The sequence below is a fragment of the Protobothrops mucrosquamatus genome, unplaced genomic scaffold (assembly GCF_001527695.2).
Source record: "Protobothrops mucrosquamatus isolate PMUCROS unplaced genomic scaffold, P.Mucros_1.0 scaffold3309, whole genome shotgun sequence".
Taxonomy (NCBI): Eukaryota; Metazoa; Chordata; class Lepidosauria; order Squamata; family Viperidae; genus Protobothrops; species Protobothrops mucrosquamatus.
In genome coordinates, this window is record NW_015389299.1 from 21959 (window position 1) to 42929 (window position 20971).

The 20971-nt window shown below is 41.7% G+C and overlaps 1 protein-coding gene across 1 annotated transcript in view; it reads right to left on the bottom strand.

The window, feature by feature from the left end:
• Positions 1-4831: 4831 nt before the first annotated feature.
• SYNPO (synaptopodin) overlaps positions 4832-20971 on the bottom strand; it is a 61810-nt gene continuing 45670 nt past the window's right edge. Inside the window, exons 3-4 of the mRNA XM_015826806.2 lie at positions 15107-17385; positions 4832-5848 (exon numbers count right to left, since the gene is read on the bottom strand). Coding sequence (XP_015682292.2) covers positions 4832-5848; positions 15107-17385 — 3296 coding nt within the window. The remainder of the gene's footprint in view (positions 5849-15106; positions 17386-20971) is intronic.

The window sequence follows — 20971 nt, forward strand, 5'->3', positions numbered from 1 at the left end:
AGCGTGTTAGCGTAAGGATATAAATGCCTCCATCCTTTAGTACATTGTTTTGTGGAATATAACCCCGGAAATGAACTGTGGCATGAACTGAAACTTGCACCTTTGCTGTATAGACAGATCTAAATCAAGAAACAATTTTGTTCATGAAAACACAGCAGTGAATCCTGCCCTAGGGAATTTCTAACAGCAAAAACTGAGTTCAGGTAGGTGCAAGTAGGTATGGCCTTTCCTTTAGTCACAGGGCAATGGTGGATGAATATTGCAGAATGGAATCTTATATACCTATATGGGGGGGGGAGGCTTCTCAGATAATATGCAAATAGGATTGCACTATAAGTTAGCAGGGAAGAGAACATACAAATACTCAATGTGCCCTTAACTTGCTTTGTAACGTAGGGATATATTTGTAATGTGGGATATATTTCTGTGAAATAAGGCGTGTCTGATAAATGAGCTGGTCCCATAATAGAAAATAACCAAAGGGGTAAAGGTATCATAATATACTATCAAACTGCATCCATTAACAAGTTAGAAGTAATTATGGATGTGCATTCTGTTGCAGATTCATCGAGCAGAAGTCTGAGTTGCTATTTACACACAGAATCTGAAGACACGGAGAAAAATTTCACACTGTCAATATTTAGAACCCTCATGGCTGCCTTTTCCCCAATCCCTCACTTAAGGAAAAATGGGGCTTTAATCCTGGAACAAAATAGGAAGATCGAATTCTTGAGGCTAGTTTCATGATTTTCCTTTCCTGGACCAAGCTTGGCTTTTTCCTTCCATAAGCTCTGCACGGCAGCAGCGATTTCATAGGTCAGGGAGAAAAACTGCCTTTATAAGTTCTCGATATCTCCTCTGAACACCTTGTCTTACTCTTACTCTCACACTTGACATGCAGCATTTCCTTCATCTTACTAACCAAGATCTTCCCAAATGACTGAGATAGAGCCTTCTCTCTGCCACAAGAGGTATGTAAACAAAGCTCAACTGTTTTGCTTTTATGCTTTGCATTCTCAGTGGCAGATTTATTTTCCTTTTGCTCTTAGGACAAAACCTTGCAATTGGCACCACAAAGCCCTAGAGGGTGCCATTGGCCTTTTTTCTTGTCATCTTCTCTCCCCCCCCCCCTTTCTGTTTCTCTAAAGGACATGTTGGCTGATCTCCTAATGCTATCTGAGGATGACACCTTGATGTTCCACGTGCTCCCTGCCTTCTGCATGAAATAGATCACTTTGGCTCGACCATCACAGCAGTGTCCTGGTGGCAGGGTTCAGTGTGCGGTTCTCTCCTCTCTCCCTTGCCATTTCTCAGGAGAAAGTGCAGCAGCAGCAAAGTAAAAGAAACAAGCACTGACTATTTTGTAGCGCTGGGTGTTTTTGCATCTTTCTTTGAATTCTTCCACTCTACTTAGTCAAGGGTCTTGACTAAGCAGCACAATGGGTCTTTCCAGCAACAGGAGAACCTATATTTTGCTCTGTGACCAATGCATCTTCCGACAGTAATCTAAAAGATGGTTAGGAAGAAGTCTAGATGTGAGTTGGCTGGCTGCTTCTACTATGGATTGAGAAGAGTAAGGGCACTAGGACTGAATGACTTATATAAGTCTTCCATGCAAAAATGTCCCCTTGATATGTGCACATAGGAACCACAGGCTGGCCAAGCCCGTGATTATTTACAAAAACCTTCCTCAACCGTGTCCCTTTTAACATGAGGTGGCTGGGAATTGAAAGAGTTGAGGTCCAACACGTCAGAAGCCAATATGCTGGGGAAGAACCTCTAGAACTTCAGTCTGGTCTCTTTTACAGCCTGACCTGGAGATGCCAGGACTGAATTTACTGTAAGCCAAGCATTTCTACTCTATCGATAATTCCTTCTCTTACATATTCATATTCTATATTTCTGAAAATGCCTGGTATAGCAATCCCATTTTTTTCTGCTTCTTTTACTCTGTATATCATATAAACCTGAGGGCCTTGAGTTTCAGAACACTTCAATAGCATGGCTAGGTCCAGTGTCCCACTTCTCCTCATCCCTAAAAGGAAAACGTCAAAATGTTTCTGTGGAGACGTTATACTGCTAAAGCAGATGTAATATAAGGGCTATTTGGTAAGCTTGGCTAAGTTTATGCTGGTATGTTTCCAAGGTACCCACAGCCTGGAGCCTCCTCCATCTGATCTCCTACATAAGCTATGTATGATCAGAAGAAAACAAAGATGGGGGTGGCCCCGATTATTCATTTCTGGCTCAGTTTGAATTAATACCAAATAAATGTTCTCGTCTTTAAAGGTTACAGGATAAAAATAGAGGGCAACTGCTGAATCAAGGACAAGCAGGGAAACACCTGATACGATCTAATCCATGCCAAGGCCCGCTGATGTATTAGCTAGATGACACCGTATCACCCAGCAGAGAAGAAAGAGAGAAAATGGGCAAGACATAGAGGGCCAGAACTGAGAGGGGAGGGGGAACCTTTTGCACACAGAACTCACTTTACTCACATTGCCTGGACCCCAGACCCCAGAACACATCGCCTGGAATTCTTGTAGTTAACTCCATCTGAGACTATGGACACAAATACTGCAGGCCAACTCCTATGACTGGAGAGGGCAGGATAAGCATGGGACAATCAGGCGGTAAAATCTACCTGAATTATTCTCTTCTCTGCCTTTTCTCTTGGCTTGTCCAAATTATTTTGCTCAATGGGAAGAGATCTATTTCCCCAGTTACCCTGCGCCAGTCAGCTACTTCCATCTACACAAGGATGGATGCTTTTACTCTGCAGGATTATGGCAAGGCGCAGCACAGAATAAATTATTGTGCACTTGAACTGGGCTCGCACATCACACAACCACAAGACACTGCTTTGTGGCTTAAAGTAATGAAGAAAGCCAGTTATAGAGATCAATTGTAACTCTGAAACAGAAATGTGCATGTATATGCATGTCCTACACTTCAAGAAGTCCTTCATTCTGGATGCCAAACAATAAAGGCAATGATGATATGAGGTGTGTTTTTCTTTGCTGCTCAGCAGAGGTAGATCAGAAGTTTCCTAGGGTCATACAGAGGGTGTAAATAGATAAGTGCTATTACCAGAACTATGCCTTGTAGATGTTGCTACGAGGCACAGTAGTGGGGGATAAGGCAAAGAGGAAATTTGGAAGGGAATTTAGCCTACTGGGTTTGTCTACTATTTACTCTGATAGGCAGACCTTCTTGGTAGATTGCAAGGAGAGGGGCCTGAGCTAGTTGATCCATATAGAATCATCCACTTGACTGGCTTATATATCTTGGTACCTTTGTATGTTTTAGATAATGGCTCCTCACTTTTCCTTTCCTAGTGTGGAATGTTATTCTGAATGAAAATCTATCCCACCTGGTTAGGGATACAACTTCAGCCTTTGTGCCCTGGCCTGTATGTCTAGGGTCTGAGATAGATACAGGTGAAAATCCAAGTGTCCCATGAAGTTTCTGATAGGTGGCTGTGTTAGGGAACAGCTCTGTTGAGCTTCCCTACTCTTGGATATAACTAACTTTGCTGGTATATTGCTCCTTACTCTTGTAGAGGTGGGGCTCTCTTCTCCATCCGCTGTTTTCCAATCCTTATGCAAGAAGCACCTGGAGGCGGCTTCCTCCAGGTGCTGAAGGAAAGGTTGGCAGAAGGGGCATTATTTTGGGCTTACTAACCAAAAAATGTTGTGAATCTCCTGCCCAGAGGGACATCTTGGATACCATTGCCTCCCAGATATCTGGTAAACTACAAAGCAATGGAAGAGGTTGGAAGACCTCTCTCCTAGTGACTGGCAATACCAGAAGTATTGTTCACTGGGCACTGAGTCCCTGAAATCATGGCAAGAGTTTTGAGGTCATTTGGGTACATTCTGGGAACAGGCCTCCATTGCTGCATGTTAACTGGAAACCCATGTGCATCCTTACTGTCACAATCCCAGACTGGCTGGCTTTGGTGGCATTTCCAGAAAACTCGGAAGTGCCTACATTTCATATTCCTATGTGGTATCTTGTAATGAGTACTTGTGTTGTAGCTTGAATCGGTCTTTCATCCTCTTGTGATTCAGCTCCAATAGTCCAGAGAACAAAAAGGCCTTAAAAACATTCTTCTTTCACTTCATTTGGTTTACAATATATAAAGTCAAGCTTTGTATTTGGAGGAAAAGTATGCTATGCAGGTGAAGTATCAAACATAACTTGTTGATTTCTTCTGCTTCCCTCAGGATGGTGGAGTGGAAGCCAACTGATGATTAGCTCTCTCAAAGTAGAGCTAAAACAATGGCAGTTGCTGCATGGAAGTGAAATATGGACTTAAGGTTGGTTTTTCTCTCCTACTGTAACCCTCATTGAGAGTACACCAAGTTCTGTCATGAGCTCTGTGTCCCTTGGTGGGATATTTCTCAAAGGGAATGAAAGCAATCAGATGCTTCTTAATCTCCCCACAAGCAAGGCAATCATTGTGTCTCCAGTCCAACTGAGAAAGGGAAAGCAAAATCTGGGAAAGTCAAGCATGTTCCCCAAGAGAGAGGGAGGAGGAAGCTAACAAAGATCCTGTGGAAATGGATGTCCTGCAGGAATAGAAGCTGAAACACACTTATTCTTTGTGTGAGAAATGTTTCTCGTAAATAGGCCTATTTTCTTCTTCAAAGTCCCCAAGAAGTGGCAAGCTTGGAGAGAAGGTGTTATGCATCTTTGCAGATGAACTTCCTCCGCCTAAGACTTAATTAGGTTGGCAGGATTATGCATGTGTGGACCTGCATAAATTTTGTGGCAACAGTTTTCACAACTTTTTTTCCCCCGATTCACATCTCTTGGCCCATGTTTAAGAGGTACAGGATGCTTCCGATGGGAGGCTACCCCGTTTCAGCCTCAGACTGCCATTCCAGCCTCGTGGACAAATATTGAAGCTGCGGATGCTAGGTGACTTGACCCCAGAGCAATCAGAGTCCACGGATGCCTCTGAATTGGTGGGGGACATGGAAGTGGAGCGCTTCACCGGGGAACATGTTGTCATCATGGGAGACATCAGGGGGCTTTGGAAAGTGGGAGAACAAGCATCTCGGTTTTTGGGGCTGGTATATGATATCCCACTGGTGTTTGCTGGCAACGTGAAGACCTTGTGGCTATCCACGAATGTGGGTTTTTGAAGTGGCCCTGGATTCTTGTGTGATTCAGAATGCGTGCCCATTATACTTGAGCCATTATGGTTTGTTGATACAATGAACTGGGACGCTCCAGTTCTAGCAGGCAGTGTGAAGCATTTGTTTCCATTCATCCTCCCTGCTTTTGGTGACTGTAGTGGGCTTGGAGATTTGATGCCTAGAAACCTGGGGCTGTTGTTTGATGATGCACTAGCCTGGGGTGGAGCAGCTGAGACGGGGAGGGAGGCACGTCTGTAGCCATCCATTCCTGTCAGCTTAGGTGATTGAAGTGGGCTTGGAGAATGATTACCCCTGTTCATAGAACTTCCACCAGTGGATGACACATTGGGGCAAGTGACAGGGGGTGTGAAGGGCCTGAAGTTTTCTACTCCAGTGAGTTTGGGAGAAGAGCTCTTTCTCCGGGCAGCATTTATGATATTTCTTGCCAACAGCACCTGCATCTGTCGGCTGGACTTTTGGTCAATCTCCTGTCGAAATGGGGACAGAGACCTTTCGCTCCAGGATGGAGACATGGGAGGAGGTGGAGTCATAACATGGGCTGCTCGAAAGACTTCAACAAGTCCATCCTCAGATTCTGGAGTTTGGGCTGGGCTCATCCAGCCCTCTATGCTGCTGGACTGTCGCCTTATCAGCTGTGGGGTCCATGTCGGGGAGGCAGGCAGGGATGCTTTTCTTTCCTGCAACAGGAAGAGGAATAATTTTTAGCATTCTGTTCCTCTAGACCCTTCAGATTGTGCTTACCTGCAGAAGGCAATGTCTGGCTGGGCACCGTAAGAGGAATCAAGGTTCAGAGAACAGCTTGCTCCCTGCATTTCTTTTCTAGCTATATCCATTCCTCCTCAGATGACTTTGGGTGATCTCCTTATAGTTCCCTTACTCCATGAGTTCAGTATGAAAATATCCTGGTACCACTCTAAGGGCGCTTTTTATCTGGGAATTGTACAACTGGAAAAGATTTGAAAAGACAACATGGAGAGAAGGACTTCCAACTTCCTGCTGGCTTCCCCATTGACTTTGCTTGTGGGAAGCTGGCAGGGAAGGTTGTGAATAGTGATTTTGTGACAGCAGGATTGTGCAAAGGCCCTATGTACAACACCTGGTAGTAGCTGCCACTTGTTCAGTGCTGTCATAAGTTCAGACATGATTTAATGTGAGTGGTCATTAAACAAGGACCACTTGTATTTTATTTTAGTTATTAAATTTTTATCCTGCCCCATCTGCCCTATAAGGTGACTCCGGGTGGTAGTGCTTTGGAGGGGAGTGAGGGGATGCAGGATAGGGATCACAGCAATGGGGACAGCTAATTTCATGCTGATTTAGTTTTCTGCCAGTCCAAGAGTGGATGATGTTCAACATAGGAGCCCCTCCTCTCTTTCTACACGTTTCCTCTCACTTGTCCTTTCTCCCTTATATTTGTACACCTTTCACACACATCTAGAGGGTCTGCAGGCAGGAAAATCTCTTAACTTTGATCAGAGGAACTCATGGGAAATAAAGCCTCTACACTGGAATCCAGCTAAAAAGAGCCCCATTAAGATTTATGGAAGCTTTAGAAAGCTTAATGGGTAGGGACAATGGTAGCAATAGGACATAGGAGTCGTTGTGGCAAGATTTTTCTGCAAGAAAGACCACCTTAGCCCTTCCTCAAGAACTGCCACTTGCCCTCCTTCCCTCTGGGAAACAATGTCTCTACTGGAACAAGATTTTAAGAGTTTCCATGGGCACCAGCACAAAGCCACAAAAAAGTTCATCTCCATTCCAAACTGATCCCTTATCCAGTTAAAAAGTACAGTTTCCTGATAGAATTTGTAAGAGGTGTTTGGTGAACAGGCAAAGCTCTATCCTGAATTCAAATCTGGGATTCCTTGCATAAAATTAAATAGAAAACCATTGCCACTCAATTTATTGATATGGGAACTAACAGAAGGCAGGGATAGTGTTCATTTACTGAAGGAGCTAGGAGTCCCCCGGTGTTGTTGGGCTTGTAGGAACATCTGAGATGTTGAAAAAATGTTATAGGCAGATTTCCTAAGGGCTGCTCTGTTGGCATTGCCAGTCACAATGTGGTTGTCCTGGGGGACATATATTTCAAAAGTTTCGGTTTATCAGCAATCCACTTGTCACTAGCTGTACTATCTCTTCTGCAGGATGGTCCCTTTTTCTCCATGCATTTTTGCTCTTTTCTCGGGATGAATGGGCACAGTTCCAAAGACAGATCTGGGCTGAAATTATCACAATTTTATTTTCTATGACAGCTCGTGAGACCCTTAGTCTCTTTAGAAATAAAGAAGGTGTGGGATCAAACTGCATTGAAGCATGTTGACCCTCCACTATTTTAAAAAATAAAAAATAACAATGCAGAAAATCAGCAGGTAAGGGAGATACCTATAGTATCACTGGTGCTCTCAGATGTTGTTCTTTAGGGCATAAAGTAAAACTACTTTTGGAATTTAACCTGTCAATCCGAGTTTCAGGGTTTTTCTGGGATTTTTTTGCCTTTAAGTCAGACTTGTCTGCTGGCCATTGCCTGGACAAGTCCCTACAGTTTTCTTGGCAATGTTTTTCAGAAGAGCTTTGCTATTGCCTTTGAGTGAGAAAGACTAGCCCATGATCACCCAGCTGGCATTGTGCCTAAACCAAAACTAGAACTCACAATTCCCCAGTGTCTAGTCCAGTGTCTTGAAGTGCTACACCAAATTGACTCCGTTCTGCAAGAACAAAGCTAAATCGCTAAATAGCTACATGTAACATGGCTATGAAAACAAGAGGGCCTGTGCAAAAAATTGAACATAGAGAGCAGATGGAAGCAAGGAAATGAAACAGAAGAACCTCTGCAAAACACAGAATAATAGAAAAATCCAGGAGGTTCCATTCATTGCTTGAAATTCCTGAGAAAAGTGAGATTCCTCTATCCACAAAACAAGGTGCTAAGCTAAGGGATAGCAGAATGTAAAAGGGGAAAGGAATCCCAAAAACTGACATGGAAAGCATGCTTCACTCATTCCTACGCTATGGTTTTCTAGTATTATTTCCTTCCTTTACAGTACCTTTCAACTCACGTTTTAGGACACATAAGAAAAAAAACCCACGTCAACACAGGAATACATCCTGATGGTTTTCCTGACTTACATGTTTCATTGATTTCCTGCCTTTCTCCCAAATGTGTATCTCATTGCTGAAATAAGCTTCATAATAAAGACCTTAATGCATGTATTAATGGGAGGGCTTAGCGTAACAGTATTTTAGAGAAAGGATGGAAAGCTGCCAGAAACAGCAGTAATTGAGATCCATTGGTGCATCCAAGCACAGGGGTCTGCAGCTACCATAAAGAAGAAGAAAAATGTGCAGTACAGCACAACACAAATCCCACTGCTGCGTAGTTGCAACCCAATTTCTGACAAAATGACTAGAAGTCTTAGTATCTACATTTGAAATGCTGCATTTTTTAATCACTCTTTCACCCCCACTGGCTGCATCCAGGTTAACATTAATGGAAGTGCTTCATGTTATCATTCGGTTAGAGATGTTAAGCCAAGAGCCAGAAGGCATGTTGCTGCAGACATTAATGCACAAAGGTAACCATTCACATACAACTTGTCTGAAAATAATTTCTCCAGCTGTATTTTTATTGGAATCCTGAAGTTGAAATTATTTCAGATGAACTGAGGTTTCTCAGTTTGTATGACTAGGTGAACAATTTGGATTGCCTGGGGAATGAATATCTCTTGCATTAAATTAATTCCTTCCTTCCTTCCTTCCTTCCTTCCTTCCTTCCTTCCTTCCTTCCTTCCTTCCTTCTCTCATTCAGCTGTCCAAATTTTGCAGCATCCCTCCTGCTCTTCATAGCTCTCAAATGGCTTCTTGTTAGTGGGAATGCTGACATGGAGATATCAATGGCTTGTTAATTCTTTTGTGCCATGGATTACTGAACTTTAGTTCACTATTTGTACACCCACCCACACATACAGACATGCACACAAACACACCCCTGAATTACTGTATACCAGAAAATAAGCATTAGGGGTGAATGCTGTTTCCCTTGCTTCCAGCATCGTATTATCTAGGAAGCAGGCCTCTTCTCTGCCTATCTCTCAACTGCTGTTGCAAGTTTCAGGCGAGGAGAAGAAATTCAGTCCTTTGTTAAATGGAACATCCAGATAGGAAGCACCTGCCTCACTGAAAACAGGCCTCTGTCAGTTTTCAGCAAAATATTTTGTGTATTTTCAATGTTCAGTATTAAGTGAAATTCCTAAGCATTGATTAAACATGTAATATCACCCCATTAAAATAGATCTTTCTACAGGATGCCTTTGACAGTAATTAAAACCACAGTGAACTATGCTATCTAAGGACTATGGGAGTTGTAGTTTAAAACACATGTGGAGGGCTCCCAGTTGAAGAAGACATCCATGTTGTTCTCAGCAGTACTAGTGATATATATTTTGTGTGCAGTTTTTAAGGCATACCTTGAACTCTATAATGAAAAAAACCAAATGTTGACCAAATTTGATACTATACAGGTAGACTATTAGAAACCCGTGTCTGTGCCTGAGACCCAAGAACAACTATGATGTGATATTTGACACAATGGGTACACTTTGAGTGGATCTATAACAGTTCTTCATAAAATAGCTTTCTATACTCAGACTTTAACCTTAATTATACTTAATACTATCCTTAACCTTCCTGTTTATTATGCTTGAAGGCTATACACAAGAACTTGCACTTTGTTCATTTATATTAATGAATGTAGCCTTATAAAATATATCAGTTAAAGGATATTTGAGACTCTGTGACCCTTTGGGTTTTGCTGAACTGCAACTCCCAGAAGCCAGTAAGTGTAATGAAATATGTTGGATGATCTTGGGGGACTAGGGGAAGAGAAGCTGTCTAGGAAACAATCAGGAGAGGCCCAAACCTCCAGTGGATTAATGGTCATAGGAAGGAAGGACCTGCATTCTTTGTTCAGGAAGTTAAAAGTGGTGGCGGCAAGTTTGTACCTTCAGACTTGCAAGGTTCTGTTAATGCAGCCTTATAACAAAGTAGATTTATTTCTTCTACTCGTGTTTCCTGTGAGGTTTACCTGAGAGAGCTGATAGTAGTTCAGCAATATTTGCATTCTCCATCCAGTCTGTGATTTTATATATGCTCTAACTCCTCAATTGCCCTTCCATCTTTCTCTGACTCTTGATTCAAAATCTGTCCCTCTTTTCTTCCTTGAAGATGTTTTGCTGACTGAAGCAAAGAATAACTGGTGCCCATTTCTCCCCTGCTAAAGCCAACACTTGAAGAATGCTTCAGCTGGATGGGCTTCCTCTGCATCTGTCTCTCTCTACTTTCTCTTCCACGACTTGCCTAATTGTAAGCAATTTACCCTGCTGCATCCCTCTCCTTAGTCTTTCATGGTTCCCTCCTTCCCTTGCTGCCTCTTTTGAAGGCAACAGCACTGGTAGGGTTATTGAACCTGGCTTTCCTAAGCTTAGGCACCCTCAAGATGTGGACTTCAACCCACATAATTTTCAACAGTGGCCAGGCTGGCTGGGAATTGGGGAAATTGTCAATACATCTGGGCTGAGACTGAAACCGAAACTGTCAAAGTGAGCCAAAGCACTTGAGTTTCCCAAACATTACTCTTAGACCTGTGTTTCACAATTTCAGCAGCTTTGCAATGCAAGTAGGCTAGCTGGGGAATTCTGTAAATTAAATCCCATACCTATTGAAGCTGCTGAGGTTGGGAAACATTGCTCTAGGCCTATCTTCATGGGTTGAACTGTACCTTCCACATTCCTAGATACTGTGGCCAAAATCTGTAAGGCACAAGCTTGAGGAAAACTACTGGACTTTATGGCCTGGGGAAGATGGGAACGACAGTCCAAAATTTTGGGAGGATTCATAATTGGTATTCAGTCATATTCTAGGCAACTGTCCTACATTCCCTAGATAACTTTTCTCAATTCAACCTTTGTTCCACTACTTAAGTCAATAAGGTCATGAAGAAGATTAAACAAAAAAAAACTTCTTGGGTAAAGTGTTCATTTTAGAACTTTGCCAAGTTTGTTTTCTTTTGGTAGAGAGCTTTCATCCAACTTCTTTAAATTTCAGTGAAGTGGGGAATACCACAAGTTTAATGCCCTCTCATTTTGAAATCTTCTTTAGCTGTGGTGGAAAAACTTCCTTTTCTTTTTCCTTTCCTTTCCTTTCCTTTCTTTTCCTTTCCCCTTTCCTTTCCTTTCTATCAAAGAAATGTCAAGTCATCTAAGTTCTATTCTCCTGGGATCTGTTTGACCCATCTCTTCTTTGACTTTCAGATTTAAAGAAGAGAAAGTGCAGTTGCCAAGTTTCAGGCTTTCTTAGTCCTTTGATACTATTTCTCTAATATATGGTATATCAATGCTATTCATGTATAGATGGCTCTATCAGCTTGCCCTGCATTAGTGCTTTACCAAGGCAGATGTTTTTATTGGATTAATGAAGAAAAGGGAGAAAACCTCTTGCTGCTCCTTGATTAGCCAGCAGGTATATGGGATTCAGTCGGGAATCTTTGCAGGAGAGGGTTGAAAAGGTCAAGACAGCAGCCATACCCACACAATCACATCCCGACCCTTTTTATGTGTACATTGTGATACACATAAAAAGGACCAGGGCTGCAATAGCAATAGCACTTAGACTTATATACCGCTTCACAGTGCTTTACAGCCCTCTCTAAGTGGTTTACAGAGTCAGCTTATTGCCCCCCAACAATCTGGGTCCTCATTTTACAGATCTCGGAAGGATGGAAGGCTGAGTCAACCTTGAGCCAGTGAGACTCGAACTGCCAAACTGCTGGCAGCTGGGAGTCAGCAGAAGTAGCCTGCAGTACTGCATTCTAACCACTGCACCACCTCAACTCAGCAATCATATGGTCATGGCTGTATTTTGACTTATTTAACCTCCTTTTGCCCACCCCCTTGTAGACCCCCCCCCAGGGCTCAGCATAGCTATTTAAATAATATATCAGAACTGAAAGAAGCCATTGTCCTGCAACACCTAGCTATTCCACAGCCCTTTCCGCAGTAATTCTCCTTCTACCTTTGGAACTATTCCAACTCTGAACACATAGCATGGAAGAGAACAGAAAATGCACTCAATAATATTAGTTTCACATTTGGTATTGCCAACCAGTAGAGGCTTTGTATCTGATAAGACCCTTCCTTCATTGATCTTGCTTGCTTTACAGGCAGTCCTCAGCTTACAACCACAACTGAGCCTCAAATTTCCATTGCTAAGCCAGACAATCGTTAAGTGACTTTTACCCCGTTTTACAACCTTTCTTGTTGCTGTTGTTAAGTGAATCATTGCAGTTGTTAAGTGCATCTGGCTTCCCCATTGACTTTACCTGTCAGAAGCTCACGAAAGGTGATCACCTGACCCCGGGACACTGCAACCATCATAAATACATGACAGTTACCAAGCGTCTGAATTTTGATCACATTTGATCTTGGAGATGCCGTAATGTTTGTAAGTGAGAAAACTTCCCATAAGTCACTTTTTCGGTGCTCTTGTAACTTCAGACAGTCACTAAACGAATGGTGCTAAGTCGAGGACTACCTGTATTAGGCTTCTGCTAGAATTTGTCAAGCAGGAGAAAGCGGGAAAGAAGAAAAGTCAGAGACAGAGAATGAACTAGACTGGGAACCTCTGTAGAAGAAAGAGAGCCAGTGTGGCAGTGGGGCTAAGGTCTTGGACCAGGTTCTCGTCTACCTTCAGCCACAAAAGTGTGATTTTGGGCAGGTCTTCTTTCTTCACTCCAACCTACCTCACAGGACTGAAGTTATGGAGCAAAAAGGGAGGAAGGAACACAGCATATGTTGCTTTTGTGCTCCTGACCAAAACGCAGGATAGGAATGTAAGACCAGCTAGTGTTACTGAGTGTTTTGTGTCTAAGCCTTGCAGTTTGCAACTTAATAAATCATGGGAGGAGGCCGATGGCAGAAATGAATTCTCAGTGCTGGATTTGCTTAGAGACAGCTCACTCTGCAGGGTAACCCACCACCTGTTCTGTAGAGTCAGCCTGAAGGTCAGTCTGCAGTCAGCTTACTTTAAAGATGACCTTTTTTAATTGCAAACAAATGTATAAACGAAGCCTCACTCCATATAACTGCATAGAAATTTGAAGTTGTATATCCTAAAGAAAAGTTGCCCCACTTCGAAAAGATTGCAGGAGCTCATGTATTGCCTTTGGACCTGTTGCACTGGTCTACAGACCTGGTCTGAAGATTTCCCACTGTGAGGAAAATGAAGGAAGGGCTGTGATGGTGGCTGGAATTAATATTAGTTCCTTACTTAACACAAGGGATCTCTTACTTCTAAATACCAGAGGCTTCACTTGATCACGTTGTTCTGTGGTCTATGTATCATCTCAGTGATACTTTTAGTCCCAAATATGCAATATTCAATTCAAATCCATAAAAAAGATTAACATGGATGTTAAATAAGAGATTAAGTGTGGAAATGTGAAAATCTTTTTATTTGCCTTCTGTTTCAATCTTTTTCAGGGAACAGCATGATGTTCCTTTTTTCCCTTCACTCCACAACAGGAAGGAAAACCAATCCTAATGACCAGAAAAACATGTCAGCATTGAAACCCCTTCCCCCCCAAAAGACCTTAGCATTATCAAGAAATACTGTAGCATTGGGACAGTATAGAAGAAATACTGTACCACAGAGACTATATTTTACACATCCCTGATTTCGGTTAATAGTCACTGGTGCTGAAAAAGGTTCATCTGTGAGATAATTGCACTGTAAGTGGATTCTGCCAGTATAAAATGTTTAAAATCAATTTATGAAACCTCACTGTAGTTCCCAGAGTCTAAATCATGGTACTTGGCTACATGTATCTCAGCGGTTTAACTGGTTTGAGGCCCTTTGGGTCAGTGATAACAATCTCTGTGTTCTCCTAAATCCCAGTATAAGGAGGATAGAATTGTCATAATATTACTTATTGTAAGCTAATTGCAGAACATCTGCCGCTATTCTCTGATGGCGGAAAAAGGATTTGGGGTGCATGTGAGGAGGGCAGTGTGTGACTTTTGAAGTTTGCAAGCTGGCTTAGTCCACCAAGCACTTCTGTCTATTAAAAGTTGTTATTAAATTAGATGTATATTAGGATGCTAAGAAATTAGGATGAAGTATGTGTTCTGAATTACGTTTATGATACATGTATTCACCCAAAGGTATTCAGTTTCCTGCCATCTAAGAGAGACAATAAAATTAGAGAGGAGAAATAAATGAAACACAATGATAGCAGAGACAGGAACAGGCATCAGCTAGAATTGTCTTTTGGCATCAGCAAAGAACAGAGAAGGTGAGCATGTCATATCGGAGGGTCTGGATGCAGAGAAGACAGAGAAGAAACACCTTTCAGAGCAAAGAAGCCAAAAAAAAAAGAAGGTAAGGCAGAGAAGAAGCCAGAGATTGGATGTTCATAGAGTTTCTGGGCATGAGAAAAAAGAAAACACTTCTGCTTCAGTCAAGCTTCAGCTAATAATCTTCTAGGACTCAATACCTATGCTTTGACTATTTTTACATTTTTTTTTGTGGGCTAAATTCACACACTGCTGAACACTCTTTGGAACTTGTATAGCACAAATCCAATCGCACAAGTTCTGGCTTAGCCGAGATACGCTGGCATTAGGCTAAACTGGTTTTTCAAAAAAAAAAAGCCTGCTCAGTTTTGTTAGTGGAAAATGTAACTTAGCCTATTATGGTTTGAGAGGTGGCACTTTTATGCAAGATGTATTTGCACTCACAACCCATTAAGCTGTCTTCATTTTGCTTTTTGTTCTTTCTTTGTACACCACCAATCAGAAGCTAATGACGATGTAGGTCTTTTGCCTGAACCCTTGCACACTCTTTAAAATCTATTATTTATAGTAAAAAGAAGGTTTCCACACCTGAGGCTCAATCCCTGCATTCTTGGTGGAGTAAGATGGTCTTGGAGCTTGGAATACTCCTTTAGCTCTTGGAGACAAAATTTTAGAAGAGTAATCGAAAGATCCTTCTGGTGATGTTTCAGCATTTGCTCTGATCTTCTGTAATGGAAACACATTTCCAGGTAACGGAGCAAAGAGGGCAGGCAATGTTCTGCTTGGGCTGGACTGGGCAGGTGGTTTCAACAGAGGAGAAGGTACCAAGGATGAAGTAAAGGAAGAAGCCTGTGTCACATAACCCCCTTCAGGGACTACAGATCTCATGGGCTCTCTGACTGGGGAACGAACGAAAAAGGAAGAGTGAAGTTGGTAAGGTTGTTGCTTGGAGATCCCCAACTCTTTTTTGGAGAGCTCACTTTCTGTCAAATTGCTGTTGTAGAAAGATGCAGGAGGACGTTTTGGAGATCTTGATGGACTTCTGAGTGCTGGTTGGAATGCCATAGGGGAGAGATGAGTTTCTGAAGTATACTTCCAGGATGGAGGAAGAGACATAGTAGGTGAAGGTGATCTTGCTATATCTGGATGTGATGGGGCTTCAATGATGTACTTCTGCATTCTTGATTGCCTCTTGGCAAACAGTTCTGCCCCCTTTCCTTTCGCCTCTGAAAGGCTTTGGTTAGAGCTTATTTTAGGTTTAGGCTGTATTTTTGGTGATCTTAAACATGAAGACCATTCTGGTGGAGGATCTCCAAGGGACTGGGTGGGTACATCTAATGATCTGCCTTCAGTTAGAAAGTTAGAGGCGTCTGCACCCAATGCAAATGATTCATCTTCAGGAAATGCTCCTCCTTGTCCTTTCTGCTTCTTTCTATTGTCTGCTGTCTGTACTAAATTCAAAAGATCTGGATTAGGACCCATTTTTGGCTTCTCAACAAAGGTGAACATGGACTTCTTAGCTGTTCTGCGGGCTGCAGATTCCTCTAGAATGCCTGTTTTATCTGGAGATGGTGCTTTGTTCTCTCTGAATTGAGGTCCTGGGCTGCTGTCTTTAGACCTAGCTTCAGATGGAACCAGGATTTTCTGTTCTTGACTAGGATACAGTGCTGAGTAAGCAGGAGGTGACCTGACCCTAGTAACCGGAGGAGGGCTGGAAAATGTTTCTGCATAGGTGGGTGGTGGAAGAATCTCCACCTCTGGGCTCTTCTCTGCTGGTGAGAGGATTTTAGTTAGCGACTGAGTGCCAAAAGGTCTTGCAGTTCGGTTCTTCACTGGTTGTGGCTTAGACAGAGTCAGGCGCACTTCACAGTACTGCCTATGATTTTGTGTGCTGGTTTCATTAGAACATACATCAGTGGCTTTTTCAGTGTCAGCAGTGGGAAAAATGTTCTCATTTTCAGTGACCAACTCATCCTGTTCCATGCAGGGCAACTCTCCATTTTCCTTTCTGTCAATGATTGGTTCACTTGGTGTCTTGTTGAGGACAATATTATTCTCCCTGTCAATAACAGCTGCGTACAGATCTTTGTCAGGGATGTTGTTGTTTTTCTCACTACCTATGGGTAGATATGGTTCTTTATCGAGAATATTATTTTCCTCATCCATATGCAGAAGATACAGTTCTTTTTCAAGAATGGCATCTTTTTTCTCAATGTTAGGGGTAGCCTCATCCTCAGTCTTAGCTGGGATGTTTTCTATATTGCCCATAATTGATCCTTGCTCAACCATAGGCACTTTTCCAAACTCAGTGAGAGGTTCATGTATTCCATTGGTTGAAGCTGTCCCTGTATTCTCTTTGAGGTATACACTGAGAGGGATCTGCTGAAATTCTTCCTCTGGAATATCTGTAGAGGATGTTGGGTTTGTTGAATAAAGAATTGTCTCACTCTTTTCCTTATTCCACAGAAGGCCCTGAGCGTTATCTAGAGGATGTTCCACACCCAAATCCTCCTCATATCTTTCCATGGTGACTTTTTGCCCCCAGCGTCCAAAATTATTGACGCAGACTGAAGCGTTCAGCTCCTGGTTTTGTTTCGGAGTCTGCTTCAGAGGCGATTCCTCCCCATGGCTCAGAGTGCAAGGGTGAGTGATAGCTTTGAGGTTGTTCTCCGCAGCTACTCGATCTGGGTTGGTTGGCTTTGGGGCTCCTAAGGTGAATGCATTCACTCGCTGCTTACGTCTGTGAAACAACAGGACCCCTTTGGAATTGGAACTTGGTGGATTTGTCAGCTGAGCAACAATCCTTTGGCTCCTTGCTTTTGCTTCCTTCAGCTCTGTTTCAGACAAGCTTGCACTCCTGGAGAAATCTGGGGAAGAAGAAGCACACAGAGTACAAAGTTATACATGGATATGGAATCCCAGAAGTGCATACCGACACACTTTCCATCTATTTTTAAAAGAAAAAAAAGTCTAATGGGATTAATTCTGTAGTTCCTCCTATTTGTGTGCTGCACTAGACTTATTTGTAATTCATTCAAGACACTGAACCATCTAAGAAGTCAGAAAACATACCAATGAAATCAGTAGCCAAGAGAACTTATGTTGAGATGCTGAACCAGAAAAACACAGGTTTAAATCCTATCCCTGCCAGGGTTTGCATATTACGCTGTAACAACTCACTGGTGCTGATGCTACCTTATCATATATGAATTACCTAATTAGCAGCAAAGCTATCCAGAAGTATTGTTTTGTATCCTTCAAAAACCAACCAGTTACAAGCAAACTGGTAGTGTCCTCATGCACTGTCTTTAAAGGTCCTTCTAGATAGATTCAGGTCCAGATTTCCCCAAATTTGCACCCTTGTGGGCCGCAGGATTTGTAATAGGTGGTTATAATTCCAACACATCTGGAGTGTATTAATCCAGAAAGGTAATTTTAACTCCGCTGAAGATGTAACCTAGCCTGGTAACAAAATGTTCAGAAACCAATCACAAGCTTGGAGAACGAACCTTCACCTTCATCCTATACCCGGGCTACAGATATTCAGCACTATTACAAAGGTAATTTTAATTCAAGAGGAATTAAAGGGACCTTTAATTGAAAAAGAAAGCAGAGATAGTTTGATTCAGAAGCCTGGTTTCCGTGGTCAACCAGAATTTAATGTGGAGTTTTGTCTATCAAGAAGTATGAAGGAAATTAAATCACCCTCAATTTTGTTAACAAGCTTTAGATAGTTTTCCCATGATCTGTGTCTTATTCCAACAGTAGGTTGTTTTATTTCCTATTGTTTATGGTGTTTACTATTTCAGAGAAATGGACTGAGTAAATAGATATACTTGAAGTTAGGTCTTCTATAAATTTAATAAAAACTGATCATATGAACATTTATCTCTTACACCTCCTATCTAAATATCAATTTATATTTTAGCGTGGTATATTATATACTGAAAGCTTTTACAAATCATAAGGATAATCTAAATACAAATGCACCGTATCTCTCTGCTCAGTTTATTATATAAGAACTAATACTGAATGGGCAACTGCAAAATTCTCTTTATCTACAGACTTGGACTGGAGAGTCCTTCAAATAATGGAGCGAAATAGTCACCCTAATACCGATGTAGTAATCCTTCCTCAAACAGGTGCTGGGCGTACATATTTCATGGCTTTGGATGGCAAAGCCTTCTTGACTAGAGGTAAAGGAAGTTGATGCTCAATACAAACAGAGGTCACCTAGTTGAAGGGAACTGATGTAGGTTGGAAAGAAAATAATATTGCTCTCCTCCACCACCCTTTTAGTAAACAAATGCCAAACTATTACTAAAAATAGGGCCAATAGAAATAAAAATGTTGATCAAATAGTTGGGCATACCCCTATCCTTGGGTGAAGATGTGAATGGCTAACAACAGGAAGCAACAGGGTAGATAAGCAATGAGAAAACAATTAGCAATAACAGTAAAAGGGGGGGCAAGTTCTCTTTTCTCCTCCTTCCCATTTTCACAGGGATCAACTTAAAAACAGGGTATGGCACATGTTTCACAGGTTCCTGAAATATTTCATGACATAAATCCTATAAACTGTAATTAGAACAATTATATAGACATATTTTGTGTGACCTGAATAAATTGCCTGAAATAAATTACCTAAAATAAAACCAAAGTACAATAGTCTTCCTCACTGATGGCTTTTATCATAATCAAAGCAAATTGACAGCAGAATGGAGCTGAGATGTGAATCTATATCAGTGTTTTTCAGCCTCAGCAATTTTAAGATGTGTGATCTTGAACTGTCAGAATTCCCCAGCCAGCCCGCTGATCTACATCCATCACATCCCTACAGATGGTAAATTATACTGAACTGGAAGAATTTGCCACCTGTACGGCACCTTTTCAATTTGTCACCTGTACGGCACCTAATTTCATTTTCTACAACAATTTACGTGGGCTTTAGTGCTCCTACTCTAATGGAATGTGTATGCGGTTGCTGTTAAAGGTTTTATAACACATCGCTTTTAGAATAGAAAAATAAAATCTTTCTACTCTTTTCTATACAAGACCTGTTTTTGCAAACCCAATACAGAGAAATGTCACAAGAGGAGGTTGCAGCTTTCTTTGTAGGAAGTTTTGCTTTGCAATTGTAAATGACTGCATGCAAAAGGAATTTATTGAAAGACTTCAAAGTTTCAAGTTGCAGTTCATTGGATTTCAAACACCCTGTACAAACACGCTCTAAGCAGGAAGTTGGCCAGCTCTAAACTGTCTCACAGAACTCCCTCTGCAGAGGGCAAAAGAAGTACAAAGTGCCTGGTTATCATAAAAAATAGGAAAATAAACCATTGCCTCTACGTTGCTAGAGGCTCACTTTTAATATAACCGATGCACGGTGCCGATCTAATAATTTTGCTTGAATTTAACACAAGATGGCAGCGCCTGAAAACAAATCTGTAAATATTGGGGCCTTTTGATGTGCTTTCCTACACACTGATTGAAAACCAATTAGTCAAGCCACTTTCTAGAATAGAGCCTACTTAGCATCTCATAAAACCGTGATGCTTAGGCCATTTGCCTGCCTCCCCCATAAGCCACCCTAGGGGAAATGGGAAGTTGACAAGCTTTTCAAAAGATCTGTCCATGGGTCATGGCAAAAGTTGCTATTAACAAAGGATGTGAAAGGACACTGAATGCATTTTCTGTGGGTGAGCCATTTCCTATGAGCCATTTTCCTAAAATGGCCATGATTTAGCACCTCTGGCAAGAGGAAATATCAAAAACAAGGAGTGGTTACAAAAACCTTACCACCAAACTGCTGACATTCTTGCTGGGGAAGATGGTTTCCCAAGCATATAGTTCTCTAAGTTCCTCGTTCTGATCTCAGTTTCTCAAATGGATCAGGACCAGATCACCTCTTATTGAAGTTGTTTTTAAAAATCATTATTAAGGATCCAATGAAGGTTCCTTGTACAAATCAAAAGGAAGCATGTTCAGTTACTCTTAACTATTCACCGTAATTAGGAAACCCATGTAACAACCTGCCTTCAGCAACGATACTTAATTAAATGATTCTGGTTGTGGTTATGATAGTCCTAAACCTGAAGACTTAATAACAAGCCTTCTTAGCCAAACGATACTCCAACCTTTTTTCCCCATGCCTCCATGAATATGAGTACATCTTATGTTCAGTTTTCTACTTGGACATACTAGAACAATAAGATGAAAGAACCCAACTAAGAAACCATGAAAGATGATTTTAAAAAATCAGTCACAAAAGATGATAAAAAGGAGAAAAGAACTACAGAGGTGAGGAAGTAGGTGTGGTAGCAGAAGTAGGGTGAATAAAGAGGAACCCAAAGGCCAGTGAAGAAAAGGAAGCAGAGAAGGATCTTGGGAAGAAATTCAGGTGAGTATCAAATCCCAGCTAATTATTGTTACTGTTATAAATCATTGACAGCCTGC